Below are 20,293 nucleotides of genomic sequence, written 5' to 3'. Positions count from 1 at the left end.
CACATATAAAGATACCCAAAACCTTGATAGTCTTTTGGGGTAAAAAAGATGGGTAACTTTGCATCTGCAGCTAGGTGCTTGCAACGCCATTAACATTCACAATTAATACACTACATATATAAGATTTCCTCTTAACGAATAAGTGAAACCTTTGATAGGAAAATGGCTCACCAATACTATATTTGGCACCTCTGAACCCCCAGAAGCAGATATTACAGAGGTAATAGTTTGACTTTCAGGTCCCTGGAAACACTTATTTCCCCATTACAATGTCTAATTCTCAGCCTGGTCTTCGTACTGGGACAAGATATATCAACAGCAAGGTGGTTAGCAATATTGCTTTGTAGCATTGGTCTTTGAGTTATATACATTACATTAATGTTGGTTGAATCTGGTGATTTTGGCAGGACTGATCAATCATTCATTGTGTAAGTGGGTATCCTGACTTTGCCCCAATGGGAGTTGTTGAGAGGAAGAAGATTGAGTTGTTGAATTTCAGTGGAGATAAAGCACCACCAGAGGTTTTGGCAGAGTCTTACTATCATTCAGAACATATGGCTACTCGGCCAAGCAGAGCGTACATGAGTGTGAAGGGGTTGGGAGTAATAGCTCTAAACTGAATGCTATATAAAAGTTGAATCTGACCAAGGGCAATATCCCTATAAGGTTTCTATGTTCTTCAAGAATTTACAATAATTTTCTCTTCCAATTTCGTTCCTAAATGATATTTATAAGTTAATCTGCTTTCTATGAAATCAGCCTTGGTGTGTGTTTGATTTAGAAAATTGGATTATAAGCCCCATTGGTGACGGAGACTGATGACCATCTTTGTACAGGCCTGTAAAATATATTTGTGCTATATTAGCAACAGAAATAAATAAAAATAGGGTCTTATATTGTTTGACAATTCCTAAATGTCGTACTGTTCATCTACCTTGGATATAAATTCTAACAGTGTTCATCTGTTCTTTTTTTCTGCATCACCTTGCAAACAATTTGTTATGACTCTAAACAGGGTGCTGTATGTAGAACTTTAACTTTCAACATATATTTCACTTGATAGAACCACAAACTTGACTTACTCTATCAACTCTGGGATGCAGAAGCAAGATTCAATCAGCCAAGCAATTGTTTTGTGCTCCTTTATATTGTTCAGCACAACTTAAAAACCTCAAGCCCAGTGAGACAAACGTTAAATTATGTTCTCCTAAAAGCTATCTATTGATCTAAGCAGAAAACAGTTCAAATGGAGGAAAATATCAAGTAAACAAAACTTATGAAGATTGCTAAAACTGCCACATCCACAAACTGGACAATACAGGAACAAAGTATATTTTAAAGTACAGAAAACAACAACTAGTCTTCATATATCGGTAATTATTAGTGTTGAACGAACCAAAATAGTTGAACGATTCTAAAAGTTTGATTCATCTTTGCGTTAAGAGAAGTTGGCGGGCCCCAAGAGCCTTTAGATACACCCCTAAACAACACACAAATTCCATGTAGATGTTGTCCTTGGTCAGATTTGAACCTGAGACCCCAGAGCTGCAAGCCAACAATGCTAACCACTGAGCTACTGTGTTAATTACTATTCTGGAAGAGAAGGAAGTAGAGGGAGGAAGCAGAACCATGGTGGCTCAGTGGTTAGCATTGTTGCCTTGCAGTGCGGTAGTTTTTATGTTCTCTCCATGTTTCTTTGAGTTTATTTCTTATAATAATCAACTTTATTAATATAACACTTACATTTATTGAGAAGGAGGAGGAAGAAGAGAAGGAAGAAGTAAAAACTAGCATGACGGCTCAGTGGTCAGCATTATTGCCTAGCAGTGCCAGGATCATAGGCTCACATTTTTACAAATACAACATCTGCATGGCGTTTGCATGTTCTCCTTGTGTTTGTATGGGTTTATTCCCCACAATAATAATCACCTTTATTTATATAGCGCATACATTTAAGGAGGAGGCAGATGTTGTCCTTGGTCAGATTTGATGGCTCTTATATGGTGTTATACACCAGTTTTAGGGGTATTGGTGAAATTTTGGTTTGAAGTAATTCAGAGCAAACCAAACTTTTTGCTGAAATTTGGCAGATTGGACAAGACAAACTTTTCAATAGATTGTTTATTACTATTGGTAACATACAGTATTTGTGGTATGTTATGCTCTAGATATGATAAGTCTTTTAACCCCTTTAGTGTCACGCCCAGAAAATCTCCGGGGCTTGCTGCACTGACCATGCAGTTAAACCCCAGAAGATTTCCGTTGACAGCTCCAGTGCTAAAATGTGCAGAGCACTGAGCTATCATATAAAAAAACCTGCCCTGTGAGGCATGACATGGTAATAATAAACCTGCCACTGAAGGGGTTAATGGCTTATTCAAATTTTTCCAGTAGGGCATCCCACATGCTTTTCTTGTGTTCTTTAATGAAGAAATTCTGCTCCAGAGATATATTAATTGCTCTTTGTGACTGTCAGATTAGTAAATGAAGGGCTGCTGAAGGATTACTTAGATTTCAAGTATAGCTTTGGATTTTATGGAACCTTTTTCCTGCCAATAGAGATAAACGTTTTGTAGACTGGCGTGACAGTTATGTATGGTAGGGCACATTTATTTGATTCTCAAAATTGTATGTGCTCATACATAGGGGTGTAACTATAGAGGGTGACCTGAGCCTTAGGTTTAAAGGGGCACAATAGTCACTTTTCCATGTAAGGGAATGCAAACCAATATTTATTCATCAACATTCATTATCCTGGTTCTGTAATATGACTGCTCCAGTTTCCCTCTTCAGTGACATCACTGTGTTTTCCCTCTGTATACTGTGATGTCACTGTGTGAATAAATATTGCATTATGATGCTGTGTTTATTGTGCTATGACATTATTTTGGTCCTTTAGCCAATACCTATGCATTTCATCCATAATCTGTAAAATCGTACCTGTTTTATGACATCACTTTCTGCATTATTCTTTCATGTGCAATAATCCTGCCATATGACTTCACAGTTTTTATTTCCCATATATTGTGACATTACAGTGTGCATTATTCCTTAACATCAAATAAATACTGAGAAAATTGGCACAACTTACCCTTGAAGAGCTTTCTCTCCAAACCAGTCACCTTTTCCTAAAGTGCGAAGAAATATTGGATCTTCACCTGGCGTATCTTCCCTTGTTACATTCACCTGTCAAAAAGAAGCATTTGTTTTTCTCAATTCTTTATCACATGAAAGACAGAAGGAAATTGACTGATAAAAGCAAGAATTTACTGACAATGAAGACAGAGTGGCTGTCAAAACCTCCAAGACCGAATATATTCTTTGGGCTCAAGAACAACCGTAAATTTCTATGCCACTGTACACAAGAGATTATATAGCCCTGCTCAATGTAATCCCAGCATGTAATGCAATCTACAAGAGCGGGTGTGCCTCAGCTTAGTCTAGCCTTGATGTCAAGCATCTGCAATCTGAGGAAGAAGGGGGCACTATTACATTTTTTGTCTCAAGCAGCAAAGGCACCGGAGATATCTCTGCTCCTGATTCCTAATTACTCTAAGGTCTGTTGATTCCAATTGAATCAGGTAGAAATTTTCCTCCCTTTCAAGATGAAGTTGCCAATTAGGACCTACTTATATTACGTTAGACACTGGATTAAAGTGTATTTTGACAAAAGCTCCTGGTCTACAGGCTAATCATATCCTTAGTGCTCCAATCACCCAATGGAGGTCAAAAGAGTGTCCGTTTGTATGTACACCTTGTGTTTCTATGGGTTTATTCCTCATAATGATATTCAACTTTATTTATATAGTGCATAGATATATGGAGGAGGAGAAGGCAGATGTTATCCTTGGTCAGATAGGAACCTAAGACCCTAGTGCTGTGAGGAGGAGTACTTTTATGGCTCTTAGATAGTGTTATACACCAGTTTTATAGGGTTTTGGTGAAGTTTATATACATAAACAATATCAATGAATAGTATTGAGGTAAGGGTCAAGGCTTGAGACCCTGTTACAATTTGAAAAACAAGGAGATGTGTGTGTCACCTTTCAAGTCCCATCAGCTTATTTTACTTAGGAGCAATGCAGTAGGACTGTAAACTGTAATTAAATTCTAAGGATCAACTAAAGTTTTGGAACCCCACCAATATTATCTTTGGACATGACGTGTGATATGTCAGGAGATTAAAATTTGAGAAGAATGGTGAATAATTCCAGCCAGTTCAGGATGCAGGGGGATTAAGGGGCACAGTTATCAGGATTGGGTCATACCCTTAGTAATATCAGATATTTATCCCCATATTTAGCGCCAATCTCCTTTTTTCCTAACTGTATATTGAAACCCGCCCAGTAATACAGCTGGTCTAAAGTGATGATAAATTATATAAGTATTAAAGGGGTTGTCCAGTAACTGGACAACCCCTTTTTAATAGGACCCCCGTGTTAAAAAAGATGATCAACAGATATACTTACCCCTCCGGAGCTGCTGGTATTCCGCACTAAAGCTTGCTGTGATCCCGGTGATTCCTGTGACAGATGATGTCACAGGAAATCAGGTGACTGCAGCAGCCAATGAGAGGCTGCAGTTTCATTACCTGTTTTCCTGACATTGGCGCTGACATCTTTAGCACCATGATGCCAGGTGTTCAAGAATGTGATGCTACAGATCTCATTAGCTACAGCAGTCAGGTGATTTCCTGTGACATCGTCTGACACAAAAAACCCTGGGACCGTAGTGGTGTAAGTATATCTCTGTTTATTATTTTTACATAGGGGGTCTGTAGAGGTGCACTATAGAGAATGGCCTGTAGGGGGCAACAGACTGGCATTCGGGTGCTGGAGAAAAAGGAAAAACACCCACAGGTATCGTGTGGAATGGAAGATATATGTCACGGAAGTTGTTAGCTTCTGTGATGTAGATCGGTTCAATATTACTCCAGGCCAGATCTTCCACCTGAACCAGCAAGCTATGTAAAGAGACAGGTGGAAGTGAGGAGGGTGTGTGTGTGTGTGTCTGGGAGAACCAGAATTCTGTTGTGACCAGACTTCTGTTTAACCTGACCTGTTGTAAGCAGAGAGAGACGCTGTGACTAAACAGAGAGCTACGTTGTCCCAGCAGGACACTTGGGGAACTGTGGTCCTAGGATTGAGGTCTGGGGACGCTACAACATAAAGACAAGCTGCGCTTCTGGACTACTACAGGTCTGTGAAAGTAAATGGACTTATTGCTGTTTAGCTAAGTTGTGGACTTAATTGCTCCTCCTGTGGACTGTTGGAGGATTAAATTGATGGACTTTGCAAACTTTATCATTTTTCTGGAGACCCAGTCGTTTTGGTTATGCTAAACTTATGTTGAATAAACTGAACAAGAAGTAAAAGTTACCGTTGGCATACTCACTAACTCCCGTGTTGTTACAGGGTCCTTTTGGAAAGGGGGTTTCCAGGAGCCAGACAGCCACTTTAAGGCTTTATTCACACAAGCGTTTTTACACAGCTATGTTAGGGTTGCCATACGGCCGGTAATTCACTGGCCTGACCCGTATTTTGCCGCCAGGCTGGTGCCAGTATTTTTGACCAGCCCTGACCACCCATCTGACACCGAGGCTGGTATTCTCAGTGATTCCCAATCGGGGTGCCGCAGCTCCTGGCTGGTAATCACACTGGGGCGGGGGGTTTAATACTCACCTACCACCAGTGTTCTGGTGCGTTTGCGGGTCCCCATCACTGCTGCAGGCTGCCGCGATGTCCTCTGTGCCGGCAGAGCACTTCTTTCTGGAAGCAGGGCTTGAATTACTTGCCTTCAGCAAAGATTACGCTCTGATTGGCTAGCCAGCGCCGGCGTCAGCCAAAGAAAGCCGATGCTGGGTTAACCAATCACAGCCATTCAATGACGTAATTGGTAGGTGAGTATTGGTGTTTTTTTTTTTTTAGGTGTAGTGTAGTGTAGTGTAGTTAGTGGTTATTTTTGTGTAATTTTTTTTTCCAGACCTTTGAGTGAGAAGTAGGGTGTGCATCTTTAAGTATAACGGTTGGGGGGAACTATTACTACTGAGGGGGTTACTACTATTGCTGATGGGGGGTTACTACTATTGCTCATGGGGGGTACTACTATTGCTGAAGCGGGGTTAATATTGCAAAGGGGGGTTAGTATTATTGTGGGGTTAAAAATATTGTGGAGTTAATATTACTGTGGGGGTCGCTATAACTACTGGTGTCACTGTGGGAGGGGTTGCTATTTCTACTGGGGCCACTGTGGGGATCGCCATTTCAACTGGGATCACTGCGTCAAGTGATGCATCAGCCAGCAAGGCTGCGTTCACTAGAGGCCACCGGGTGCCTGGAGGTCAAATAATATGCCGAAATAAACCATGCCCCCAAGCCACGCCCCTTTTATTTACATGGCCGGTATTTTTTCATCACAAACCCTAAGCTATGTAGCTGCCTTTTTACGCGCGGCCGATATACGTGATCATCTTAGGCATTGGATTCCAATGCATTCGTTGGGTGAATTTGTGGTGCGCAAAAATGTCACACTGTAAAAAATAGAACATACGTGACCGAAATCGGCGGGTGTTTTTGCCCACAGTGAGAAAAGATAGTTCTGGTTCTATCCTTTGACCGATATATGTCGGCAGCTCCCATAGTCTCTTATGGGAGCTGGAAAAGGGAGGGGGAGGCAGTTTAGCAAGTCCAATGCTGTGAAAAGCTTACAGGTGCCTCTATTTAGGCATTTAAAGTCAATCTAAATACGAACTAGAGATCTCCGGGCTGCGACATATTTTTTCCCTAAAATGTCGCGCCCAGCCATGTGAATAGATGAAAAAATGCTAATTAGGCATGAGCGAACTTAAAAACGCATACGCTCGTGTGACATTAATTTGCATGAATGGCCGATTTTCTGCAGTCAAGTCCTGAGCTTAATTAGCGCTTTCTCATCCATTCACACGGCTGGGCATGACGTTTTAGTGATAAAAATACGTGGCAGCCCAGAAATCCCTCGCTTGGCATAAATCCTCAGCCTAAATCAAGGCACCTGTAAGCTTTTCGCAGCAATGGCCGCTACTGAACTGCCTCCCTGTCCCTATTTTTTCAGCTCCCACAAGAGTCTATGGGAGCCGCCGGTGTATATCAGTCAAAAGATAGAACCAGAACTATCTTTTCTGGCCTTGTGTAAAAACACCCACTGATTTCAGTCGCGTATGCTCTATTTTTTATTCTGTGACATTTTTACGCACCGCAAATTCACCTGTATAAACGAATGCATTGTAATACAATGCCTCATATGGTCGCGTATATCGGACAGGCGTAAAAACGCTCCTGGTCTATATACACTGCGATCAGATGCTTTGGATTCCAATGCATCAGATCACATGGCCATATTCCTGCAGCGTAAAAGCTCCCAGCCGAGCAAATATAGCTCTGGGCGCTTTTACGACGGGCCAGAAAGATAGTCCTGGAACTGGCTAAATTACGTCGGCTGCTGTATGGGCTCCTATGGGAGCCAATGACAATGGCCGGAGAAGGCAGGTGGAAGGGAGTTTAGCAGCGTGACTGCTAACCTCCCTCCCCCTTCTCTCCTCATCTCTCCTCTGGCTGTTTGCAACGGAAGGGGGTGGGACTAGGCGGAGTTCTAAGCTCTGCCCCATCCCATTGCTGGCTGTGGACAAGGGGCAGGGAGCGGGTAGGAACTTAGCTCCATCCCGTCCCCTCCCATTGCAAACATCCGGAGGGGAGAAGGGAGGAGGTGAGTCTGTGAGGGGGAGGTAAGAGGGAGACAGCTAAGCTGGCTCTCTACACCCAACAGCATTGCAGCCTCGGCGTATATGCACTGGGGCTGTGCTGTCTTAACGGGCGCACAAAAGTTAGATTTGAGTGCCTTTCCACACGTTTTTATGGCACCGGCGGGTGCATGTAAAAACGCCTACGGCCGTATGAGAGGTTCCTCGGGCTGTATATTCAGATTGGTAGTAGAGATAAGTGCGTTGCTGTTTTGAACTTTAGTTATAGACTGCAATAAATATGGAGATTATCATTCATGATATAATTTGACTTTTATTTTATTGTCAAATAATTCTTAATTGTCCAAACACTTCAGATTTATTACTTATGTTACACATGTTCGTTAATTAGTTACTAATGATATTGACATTTAATTCCACGCTGTTTTTGGTAAAGGGCTGAAATAAAGATAGATTCTACATTTTAATCCTTTATCTCGGAAAAAAGGTTTGATTATCAGAACTGGTAAAATAAAAGTCCCTAATGATGATATAGCAGCATGCCTTTGTTGTGTAGGTCCTGTTCACATTAGAGTTGGAGCTTCACATGCAGTGCTTCTTTATCCTGGAAAATGCTGGATGGACAGCTGGAAACTAGAGATGAGCGAGCACGCTCGGATAAGACAGTTACTCGAGCGAGCTTTGCTCATCTTGAGTAATTGCATTGTTGTCCGAGCATGCTCGGGTGGGGGTGGGGGAGGAGTGGGCAAGAGAGTGAGAAAGATCTCTCTCTCCCCCCCACTAACCGCCTGCCGCTCACCCCCCGCCACCCCCATCCCAAGCACGCTCGGACAAGAATGCGGTTACTCAAGAAAGCGAGGCTTGCTTAAGTACCTGGCTTATCCGAGCGTGCTCGCTCATCTCTACTGGAAACCCAACTGGCCGCATTCATTTCTATGGGGCAGACAGAGATAGCCGAATGCAACGCTCAGCTGTTTCTGCGCATGTGCAACCATTCACAAGATAATGAGGATCCCAGCAGTCAGACCGCCACCAGTCTATCAGTTTCCACTGATCCAGCGAAAGGGGGGAAACCAGTAAACACATCTTAGAACCGGAATACCCCTTTAAGTGTCAAGTTTGCAACATCTGTAAAGTTAGCAGACTAAATTCTGCCCCCCCCACCCCCCCCCCTGTGGCCTGTATGTATTATTACATTCAATTACTAAATGCATACTGCAAGCTCCATGGCTGGTGGATGTAAGCAGCAGAATTTGATCATTTACATGTCTCTGGGACTCTTGAGAAAAAATGGAGCTCCAACTGCTATGAAGAAATATTAAGAAGTTATCAGCACAAATTTGGACCAATATAAAAGGCCACTTTGGTGATTTAAAAAAAAAAAATTCATTCATTATGTAACCATCACCCCAATATGTATAAGTGATCTAGTGTTATCCTAATTGGTTATTTCTTTCTGTCTTAGGCCGGCTGCACACAAGCGTGACGGGCTCCGCTGCGGAATATTCCGCGTCGAAGCCCGTCACGGCGCCCCCCCAGAGACCCCATACTTACCAGCAGATCCGGTGTCTTCGCTTGACGCTTCCCCGCCCACCGCCGCCGCGTCACATGACACGCCCACCGCGGCACATGACGCGGTGGCGGTAGGCGGGAAAGCGTTTTCACGCTATCTTCCACTGTGTTACAGCGGGAGATAGCGTGAACGGACGGCTTCCATTGACTGCAATGGAAGCCGTCAGCGCGTACACCCGCGGCAAATAGAGCATGCCACGGGTGAGGACGGGAGATTTCACGGTGCGTAATTCCGCGGTGGAATTCCGCACTGTGTGCCCTGAGCTATTAGGTTCAATAGAAACTAATAGCTGCGGGCAATGCAGCAGATTTTCGCCGCGAATTACGCGGCGGCAATCCATTCGTGGGAAGGAGGCCTTAGACTCCTGGCCTCTTTTTCCCCGGATGGTCATGTAATCTCAATTTTGACCAGCTCAGATCTATTTAGGGTTATGTATTCATTTTCTAGTCAATTTCTCAGTGTGTGATGCTTTTACATAGACCATATACTACTAAAACTGTGCTGAGGGGGATACAAAATCTCCTATCACAGTTACTGATGATGATCACACAGCTCATGTCACACAGTTATAATAGAGGAGATCACAGCTCATCCTCCTGACTGTATACTTATGATCTGCACCTTATTTAGATGAATGCAGAATTTAAAAATAATTAAACTGTCCCCCAACAGACACAATTGTACAGACTGCTGTACTAATGCATCATGGGATTGATTGATGATGCTGCCTGACAAACATCAGACAGACATAAAAAATGGCTAGAATACACACAGTGAACCCCCATAATGGGAAAGACAATCAGATGAGGGGTGTGGGCATGGAATTTTTTTTTTGGTGGAGTGACCCTTTAAATAAAAAAAGGCAGCCAAGAATACAAATTCACTTTGAGGGCGAGCACCCACTGGCGTTTTTTTACCTGCGTTTTGCGTTTTTCCTGCACAGGCATAGAGATAACATGTGTTCCTGTCCACTGGCGTTTTTTTTGCGTTGCGTTTGCGTTTTTAACATAGGAACTGTCAGTTGCATATGTGTCCTTCTTTTTCTCCTAATGCACCCATGAAAGTCAATGGAAATTAATGGAAACGCCGCGAAAACGCCGCGAAAAACGCGCGGAAAAATCGCGGGAAACGCGGCGAAAACGCTGCGCCAGTGGGTGCTCGCCCTTAGGCTGTGACTACACAAAACTTATGCATGGCCAATGAAAGGCGGCGCTGGGTTAACCAATCACAGCCATGTCAATGACATAATTGGTAGGTGAGTATTGGTGTTTGTTTTTTTAGGTGTAGTGTAGTGTAGTTAGTGGTTATTTTTTTGTAATTTTTTTTCCAGACCTTCGGGTGAGAAGTAGGGGGTGCATCTTACAGTATATGGGTTGGGGGGAACTATTACTACTGAGGGGGTTACTACTATTGCTGATGGGGGTTACTACTATTGCTGAAGGGGGCTTAATATTGCTCGGGGGGGGGGTAATATTGCAAAGGGGGTTAGTATTATTGTGGGGTTAAAAATATTGTGGGGTTAATATTACTGTGGGGGTGGTTATTTCTGCTTGGCTCACTGTGGGGGGGTCGCTATTTCTACTGGGGCCACTGTGGGGGTCGCCATTTCAACTGGGATCACTGCGTCAAGTGATGCATCAGCCAGCAAGGCTGCGATCACTAGAGGCCTGGAGGTCAAATAATATGTTGTAATAAACCATGCCCCCAAGCCACGCCCCTTTTATTTCTATGGCCGGTATTTTTCCATTATTTTATACAATATTAGTCATGCAATAGAGATGAGCAAGTATACTCGCTAAGGGCAATTGCTCGATCGAGCATTGCCTTTAGCGAGTATCTCCCCCACTCGGGAGCAAAGATTCGGCTGCCGTTGGCGGGCAGGGAGCTGCGGGGGAGAGCGGGGAGGAACGGAGGGGAGATCTCTCTTTCCCTCTCTTCCCCCCCCCACTCCCCCCTGCTCACTGCCGCAACTCACCTGTCACCCTCGCCGGCAGCCGAACCTTTTCTTCCGAGCGGGCAGATACTCGCTAAGGACAATGCTCAATCAAGTAATTGTCCTTAGCGAGTATGCTCGCTCTTCTCTATCATGCAACAATTGCATGTACATTTTATACAGATTCGCAGTTGAAGCTGCCACACTACTATATTTGAAAACACCAATGCAAGTGATGACTACCATTTCTAACAACATACATTGCCAGCAATTTATTCAAAATGAAGGGGGAAAAGTTACTTACAAGGAAAAACTTTAGGCAAACTAAAATTGGACTCCACGGAGTTAAGTAAACAATATCCCACAAGACAGTCAGAAGTTAGAACTGCAAACTTTTTTGTTTTACAGTAGACATGTTTATTGAACTGAATCTCACCTTGTCTCCAACTTAGTCCATTTGCCCAAACGTCACGCTAGCAGTGCTAATTAAATGTAATAAACTGAAACCATAAAACGTTGGGAGGAATCATTTGATTGGCACTGCATTCCCTAAGTACATTATTATGATTTCGAATGGAGTGTAGGCTTCAAGAGGTGAGAGAGCTTACCTTCCCTTTGCTGATGATGAAGAAAGTGTCCCCTCGAGCACCCTGTCTGATAATGTACTCTCCACATTCATAGTGAGTCTACAGAAAAATAAGAGCAGAACGGATTATGTTATTATCATTTGCCTTGTAGTCAAGCCGTTTCACACAATATACCTGAGGGACGCATTACAGCTGAAACTTGCATGTGTCAAGCAATCCACTGATCCACAAATACAATGAGCTTACGGTAAATAAACTACCATACAAGTGTCTACAATATAGATTTTAATAGCCTCGAGCCTCTCTGCATTCTGTCTACATTTATCATGAGCTGTCGCCATTCTATAGCTGCTCTCACATAAGGCAGAACGATTAACCTGTACTTGTTATTGGAGCGAAGCTGACCATCTATCATATGGAATCGGTCCTATGTTATACATATCTAGGATGCGATCCACAGAAGGTGATATAACCATAAGCTCGCTTTCACATGGGCGACCAAATCACGCGATTTTCACGACAGTGCTACAAATCGCATGTATGTGAAGCCCATGCTTTCCAAGGGGTTCCTTCACATTAGTGATATTCTGTAGGCTGTTACATTGCAAGAAAAAAAATCATGGCATGCGCTATACAGCCACGATGTTTTGTTTCATGTTTTCCTATGGAGACTTCCTTTCTGTTGTATCGTATCACAGGAAAGTACGGTTTTGGTGCCATGTGATGCAACTTTTACAGTACGAAGTCCTACTGTTTATCCCTAAAATAAGCCCTAGCTGCATAAAAAAATACATTACCTAACAGGCGCTGTCCACTCTGCCGCACTTCTCCTCCTGAAGCTCTGGCATACTTGTCTGTAGTCTTCAGACAGCACTTCCTGATAAGGGGGTTCAAAAATCCCACCTCCAGAAAGCACTGGTTCTGATTGGTTCTCCAGCACCATGGCTCAGCCAATCACTGCAGCGCTCGATGAACCAATCACAGCCATCACATTGAATGGCTGTGATTACAACCATGTGAGGCAGAGCGGACAGCAACTGCTAGGTAATGTATTGTTTGGCCAAGTCAGAATTGGGGATGCTAGATTGCAGCAGTCTAATTGGACATAAAGAAAGTAGTAAAGTAGGCGTCACTTGTGCACTGAAAGAAGCGTTAACAGAAAAAATCTGCATATACTCCAGTAAAATCCGGGTACTTTAGTTTCATTATTTTTGAATAACATTTCCATCTCATCTGAATGGCCATCATGTATTACTACATTTTCCATGGAACAACCGCTGCAGGTGAAATGCTTGACTAGCTGCCGCTATCCCCAGCAAAATCAACTGTTTACCAGGAGGCACATTCTGAAAGGGTCGGGAATTGTAGTTTAACCACACTTACTTGAACATTGACGGACCTACAGTAACAGATACAGCTGCAAATATATGGGCTTGGGGGGGTTTTCTCGTTGCGAGACCTACCCTAATCAAACATTGATAACCTAAGGAAATCTTCACTGTAGAAGACCTGTCACAGGTCCGGAGGTGGATTAGGAAATCAAAGTGGCCCTGGAAAAAAATTGCAAAGTGTCCCCATGTTGTAGATAGGTCCAAATCAGCAGCAAGTGGGGCTAATACAAGTAGGCAGCAAATGCCTGCCACAGCCACATAGATGGTCGAAGGAGAGAAGCCTATGTTATGTGCATAGCTCACCGCAGCAAATTTACAATGAAACACAGAGCATGTTAAAACCGGAGGTATACATTAAGATGCCCCCTATCTCTAACCCGTTAAGCATCCCCCGACATAAATGAGCAATATAGTCTATCTAGTCTTTAGCTTCTATGACAGACATTTTATATCATGTGATCCCTGTATTGACTTGACAGCCAAGCTCTCGCTGTAATGGTTAGGTTTAAGGGCGGACACCCACTGGCGATATTTTCTATCTTGCACTGCGAGAGCAAGTGAAAACACTCACCTCGCAGCACAAGAAAGACGCTGGAATGAGACCGGGATATCGCTAGTCTTTTCAATGGGGCCAGCGGCAGCAGCGCTAGCCCCATTGAAAAGATATGGAGAATATCAGCTGTGGCAGAAGTGCAGCATGCTATCCCATTGCTTTCAATGGGATCAGCGCTGCTGCCGGTCCCAATGAAAGCAGTGTTTTTTGGCAAACCCTGCAGTATGATTTTCGGGGAAGGGCTTGAAATATAAGCCCATCCCTGAAAATCATCAATAAGTGGTTAAAAAAGCTTAAAAAAAAGTACTCACCTTTCTGCCGCTCACACGTGTCCTCCAGCTGGCTCCCCGACAATGCTGGCCCCATTGAAAAGACTGGCGATATCCAGGCGTCATCCCGATTTTTTTTTTTTTTTTTTTCTCGCACTGCGAGGCGAGAGTTTTTACTTGCTCTCGCAGCACAGTGGAGAACAAAACGCCAGTGGGTGTCCACCTTAAGAAATACTTTGATGCCTTACTCCCTAGATGTCACGGTTTAACTCCCTAGATGTCACTGTTAATAGAGACCATCGCAGGATGCCGATTGGTAACCATAGCAGTCAGATGTGGTGCCATGCAGAATACAGTGCAGTAAATGGACTTGCCAATGTTTAGTGTGTTTATTGAGGTGCTATTCGGAGCATTGAGAAAGACCATCCCATACAAGCCTGCTCATTCGGGGAGCTCATTCACCCATTCAACAGGACTACAAACTGTTATATGCAACATTTTCCTACAGCCTGACTCTTTGGAAAGTGAAATCTTGTCTGTAAGGATTCGGGTGGAGAACTTTCGGCTTCTAGCAGAGGCTTAATCCTCTCCCCGTTGATATAAGCATTTATGCCTGGGTGGCAGAAATGTTTCTGAATGTTTATGGAGAAATCAGAGAGCTGTCAGCCAAGAACTCGTTTTAATGTATATGGATAGATTTAGCTATTTTAATCAAGCCCATCCAAAGCTGTACAAACACTATATCACTGCATGTGACCTTGAATATATCAAATACTTCTCGAACATAAAACAATAGACAAAAAGACAAACAAAACTACAACCCCTTGGTGATAAACATTGCCCCCATGTCATATTTGTTTTTCTTTACACCATTCAGTAATAAGAAAATGAAGAAATTCACGTCCCCCTCATTTCACACCTTGCTATATTATGTGAGCGCACGGCGCGTTTCGCACTGCACTCATTACTAATAGTATTTTTAGGTTAGTCATTTTTTCATTGTTGAAACAATTTCACGCACAATAGGAATTTGATGTAACAATATATTTTGGACTGCAAGAAACATTATTGCTATTAAATGAGAATTTTAAATGTGTCACATTGTAGTGGCTTTTCTTTAACGGTAATTTTCCCAAGGGCCTAAAAGCGGCCTCTCCATCACATCGCACAATATTATTTTCTGTAACACGCATTGATTGCGCTAGCAAATCTGTTTGTTTTCTAATACCGCTAGTAATGGAATAAAATCTATTAACCTTTTCCAGTCGGGGATAATACCGTGCACCAGGAATTCCTACCTTAATTTTAGATAGTCCAGAATCAAGAAGCTGTGCATGTCTAATCTACTGCTCTGCCTCTAATGATACTATTTTATGGTTATTGCTGCTATTGACTTAGTGTTGCTGGTGGTGGAGAGAATTGATCTGTTGATTTTATGAAGCGATATTTATGATGTTTAGTAAGATGTTTAGTGATGCAATGTATCATAAGACTTAATTTAGAGCTCAGTTTGTCAGCATAGCAGAGCAAGGTTCATTCGCGCACATACAAAAGGGGCCCTATAGAAAAAATGTAAATAGACTCTGCATTATGTTGCGTAAAGCATCTTTACAGGGGTGATTTTTGGCTGAATTACTGCCAAAACAGCGAATTTGGGTGATAGTTGTCTCGTGTACAAGCAGCCGCTGACCGAGCACTGAGTGATAAATGGCTCATTTGTTTGAGTTGCTTATTTTTTTAGCTTGTGTAAAAACCAAGTGACTACCGGACCGTGTAAACAGGAGTCGTTCAATATTTGAGCAACTTCCTGTTTACTGTGAATGGAGGCAGGAGGGCCAAAATGATCCCCGGCCAACTCTGACTCCATTCACAGAACAAGTGTTGCTCCTGTGTAAAAGTACAGGAGCAATAGTTGCCAGGATGGCTGTTCGGCACTTAGGCACCCAACCGTCGTCCCCTGAAAAGGGACCTTTACTTTGCAACCCAACACAAAATTGTGTTTGTTTTGCCCTCGAATCTGTGCCATATGAACTAGTTTGAATTCCTACCGAAATCAATGTGAGGCAGATAATAAACAAATTTGTGAAAAATTCGACTCTGCTACTGGAGCACGTAGATTGATTAGTACACTGCAAATAATAAGTACTTGAAGCTATATTAGTGGTTACATGATTAAAGGGGTTTTCTAGCACTAAACTATTGATGACCTAGCTCAAGATGGGTCATCAGTAGTTGATCGGTGGGGATCCATCACTCATGATCCCAGACGATCAGCTGATTGAAGAGGCTGCGACTCTGCGCTCTCTTCTCAGGTTAAGTGATACAAGGCACAGCCGTTATACAACAACCAGTGCTGTGCCTGGTATGGACTGAAGTGACAGCGAAGCTCAACAAGATGCTACTGTCACTTCAATTAGCTGATTGGTGGGGATCACGAGTGTCAGATCCCTACAGATCACATCCTGAGGATCGGTCATCAATAGTTTAGTGCCTGAAAACCCCTTTACAGGTAATAATGACTTCCACCTGCAGCCCATCTCTATCTATTTGTCTATAGTTATGCGGAGAGTATGCCAACATGTGATCACTTCAAACCATGTTACACTAAATAGTAGAGTGATATTATACTGTATTAAACAAGTATCATCACTCCAGGAAAGCGTCTTATCACTAACCTGTACCATGGTTAGGGTGGACTACTTGTTGGTTTTTGCCATTCTCTACTAGATTGCCTTTGTATGGACAAGTAGAAGATGGTTTCATTGAAACAGCTTCAGACCCTTCCCTCCTAGCTTTCTGACTATACTTGATGTTCTAGTACTAATCCATCTAGTGATCTTGTCTATACAGTATGTGGACTCTTTAATAGACATTAAATGACGTATTTAAATATACAGTGTGACAGGTGAGATGTTCCAGTATTGAAATGCATAAAGTAGATGCCCTCAAGTAGATTATTATATGTATTGTGATGTCATCTTTAGTGTCAGCACATGTCAGCCTATTGTAGTTTATGGATGGCCATGGGTATTACATCCATCAATCTGACACAGGGCTCAGATATCTGGAGAAGACCAGACCTAAGGGACCATAAATAGATATTTAAAGATGCATCCATTATTGGATATCAGTGGACTTCAAGACTGATATACCTGGGAAGCTACTGATCATTTGTAACAAGTGTCAAGTTGATGAGACACGACCTACTTGAATTAATGTACCATAAGCTGCATAAAACTTGACATCCTAAGGGAACTGTGCATATTTCCTATCAACTATGCCCAATATCTGTTTAAAAGATGTTCAGTAAACCGTGAAAAAGAAGATTTGACTGCTGGCTAAAAATAAAATGATAGATTATGAGATGCTACATTGTCAGGACTCTGAGTAACATGAGTATTTGATAGAAGTTACTGTATATTAACTATTAGTGGCAATAAACCATGTAGCACTTCAATACCTATAATTTCCCTATATTTTAAACAACCCCAAATGCATATCTCCACAAAGCAACATTTATCAGCAGAGTAAGATTTAAATCTGCAAATGTCACTTTTGAGGAACTGGATATGATTGTGAAGCTAAGAACTATTTACAGCATAATCAGTAGCTATAGGCAGAGGTATAACCTGAAGCTCCTGGGCCCCAATGCAAAACCTGTAACAGGGCCCCCAACTATAATGCTTTATTCATAGTACTGGGCTCCCTATATGGAAAGAAGAGGCCTTATTGGCCCCCTAAAGCTCCTTGGCCTGAGTGCAGCTGTATCCCCTGCATGCCCTATAGTTACGCCAGTGGCTATAGGTATATACACAGAGTGATTCTGTTCCCCCCTAATAGAAATGGGATTAACATGCCCTGCATGGAGTAAAAAGTGATTAGCCAACAATTCCTATTCTACCTTTTGCTTGCATTAACAAGAACTCTAGTCCCCCCTCCCCACATGGCTAATAGCTCCCTGTTCCTCTACAATGATTTGTGAGAATAGAGAAGTCATGACCATTCTGGGTATTCAAATGGAACAAAAATGGCCTCATCCAAATCAAACGTAATAGTTCTCCAACTGGAAAGATATGCACACTAATGATAACTCAGAGAACAAAACTTTTAGGCGCCTGCACACGGGCGGATTTGCATTGTGGAATTTAGAGTGGGCATCCGCCTCTGGAATCTGCAGCGACTGCCGCACATAGCATGCTATGGCAAAACATGATTTCCTGCCTATGAGCAGAAATTGTTTGCAATTTTCAGCTCGAGGAGAAGAAATCGCAGCATGCTGCGATTCAAAGCAGCTCCCATGTGGACGGCTTCCATTAAAGTCAATGGGAGCCAGCCTGCGACCTTTCCACAACATCACGGGATCCACTTCACTACCTAGTGATGATGCGGTATAAACTGTACTGCCCATGTGTGCCTGCTGCACATCTGCAATACAGATTGCAGGGATCACCAGCAAGGCACAGGGTTGGATTCCGCTGCGGGATCCCGCATGTGGAACCCGACCCAGCGGTGTGCAGGCGGCCTAGCAGCAAAACTCAAACAAGGGGGAAATGGAAATCTCACCCTAACTACCTACTGCGGGAACGCCCTGCCTAAAAGCAGGGTGATCGCCCTGATGAGGTTGGCCTCAAGTCCAGAACCAGTAACCTAGGTTACTTAGACTGTCTCTAGATGAAAAAGGTGTGACAAATCACAGATAGTTAACAATACTTCCTGAAGCACTAAGAAGCAGATGTAACACCAAACTAATAAAAAGAAACACCAGGGATTTATGTGATAACCACAGAAGGGCGTGGGCCAGACCAGAACTCCACCATCGGAAGAATAACATGAGCCATCCGAGAAAAGGGGCTGGAATTTATATACTGCAATAAAGGCCGATTGACTGGCTGGGAAAATAACCTTCCTGCTGACTAATCAAACACCACAGCAGCAGATGGATGTTTATACACTGGTGCCAAGCACCGAATGACAGGGCGCATGCACTGACACCACGGTTATGCCAGCACAGACTCGCTTCTGTGATACCATTTCTTGGCCGTTGCACTGTGACAGTGTTGTAGCCACCACCCTGCAACAGAACCACTGACTATATAACTATATAACCAACAGAGACCTAAGGTGCAAACTTTGCTCTACATTTGAATTGATTTCTGCTCAATTCTGTCTTTTTTGGAGGTCAACTATTGTCTCCTACAAAAAGATGGAAATGAAAGGAAACAATGTCAAATGGAATCCAAGGTTTACACCTTTGCTCTCTATTTGCCTCATTAAAATTAAGTTCCATTCTGGGCTCTTTTTGAATACTGTTTTCAGTTATTGAAATTGAACCCCAGGCCGGCAGCCTCAACATAGACCTTAAAAGGAGTCTGAGTGTAGCCTAACCCGAACTGGGCATTGAGACAACAAAGCTTTACACAACATGTAGCATATCACTCCATGTACAATGCACTAAAATGGGAACAGACCCCACATGAGTATTGAAAACATTCCCAATGAGCAATCAATGGAGCTAGGCTGGCATCAAGTTAATTGGTCATAGAGGACCTCATCAGGGGCGTAACTATAGAGGGTGCAGGGGATGCGGTTGCACCTGGGCCCAGGAGCCTTAGGGGGCCCATAAGGCCTCTCTTCTCCATATAGGGAGCCCAGTACTATGAGTAAAGTATTATAGTTGGGGGCCCTGTTACAGGTTTTGTATTGGGATCCAGAAGCTTTAAGTTATGTCTCTGTGCAGCATGGTTCAGGTATGGGTACGGGTACAGATACAGATAGAGGGGGGGGGGGGCCCAGGTCACCTTTTGCATCAGGGCCCCTTTACTTACGCCCCTGGACCCCATATAACACTTTCATGAAGAACGTCTTGGTAGGATTACTATTCCTGAATGATAAAGGCCCCCAGTGCGCTTTCCATAAATGACACTGCACTAATTAAATTCAATGTAACGTTGCCTACTTTTCTCAACTCCTACAGATCCCTATGGATTGAAGTGAACAAAAATTGTAGAATCTCCAGGTTACAAAAGAGGCAATAAAAAATCGTTAATGGAGATTACAAAATCCCGCATAGAAAAAAGCCGCAAGGTGCTTTACATCATGTAGACTTGAAAAGCATTTAGTATTCTCATAAAGAAGCCCTGTTACTTCTCGCTGGGTTACAATTCCCCAGTCTATCTCGCTACTCCCATTTTAATTTGCACATTTATAGTGCTTGGTTACCATTAATTTTTTCAATGACAAATCCCTTTATAT

At 42.9% G+C, this 20,293-nt stretch overlaps 1 protein-coding gene across 2 annotated transcripts in view; it reads right to left on the bottom strand.

Moving 5' to 3' along the window:
• PRKG1 (protein kinase cGMP-dependent 1) overlaps nucleotides 1-20,293 on the bottom strand; it is a 1,174,681-nt gene that overhangs the window by 129,687 nt on the left and 1,024,701 nt on the right. For both annotated transcript variants that reach the window (XM_066600777.1, XM_066600775.1), the window contains exons 6-7: nucleotides 11,850-11,927; nucleotides 3,092-3,186 (exon numbers count right to left, since the gene is read on the bottom strand). In XM_066600777.1, the coding sequence (XP_066456874.1) occupies nucleotides 3,092-3,186; nucleotides 11,850-11,927 (173 nt within the window). The remainder of the gene's footprint in view (nucleotides 1-3,091; nucleotides 3,187-11,849; nucleotides 11,928-20,293) is intronic.

The sequence above is a fragment of the Eleutherodactylus coqui genome, chromosome 4 (assembly GCF_035609145.1).
Source record: "Eleutherodactylus coqui strain aEleCoq1 chromosome 4, aEleCoq1.hap1, whole genome shotgun sequence".
Taxonomy (NCBI): domain Eukaryota; kingdom Metazoa; phylum Chordata; class Amphibia; order Anura; family Eleutherodactylidae; genus Eleutherodactylus; species Eleutherodactylus coqui.
Note: the sequence above shows the minus strand (reverse complement) of the source record. Positions and strands in the feature narration are given on the sequence as shown.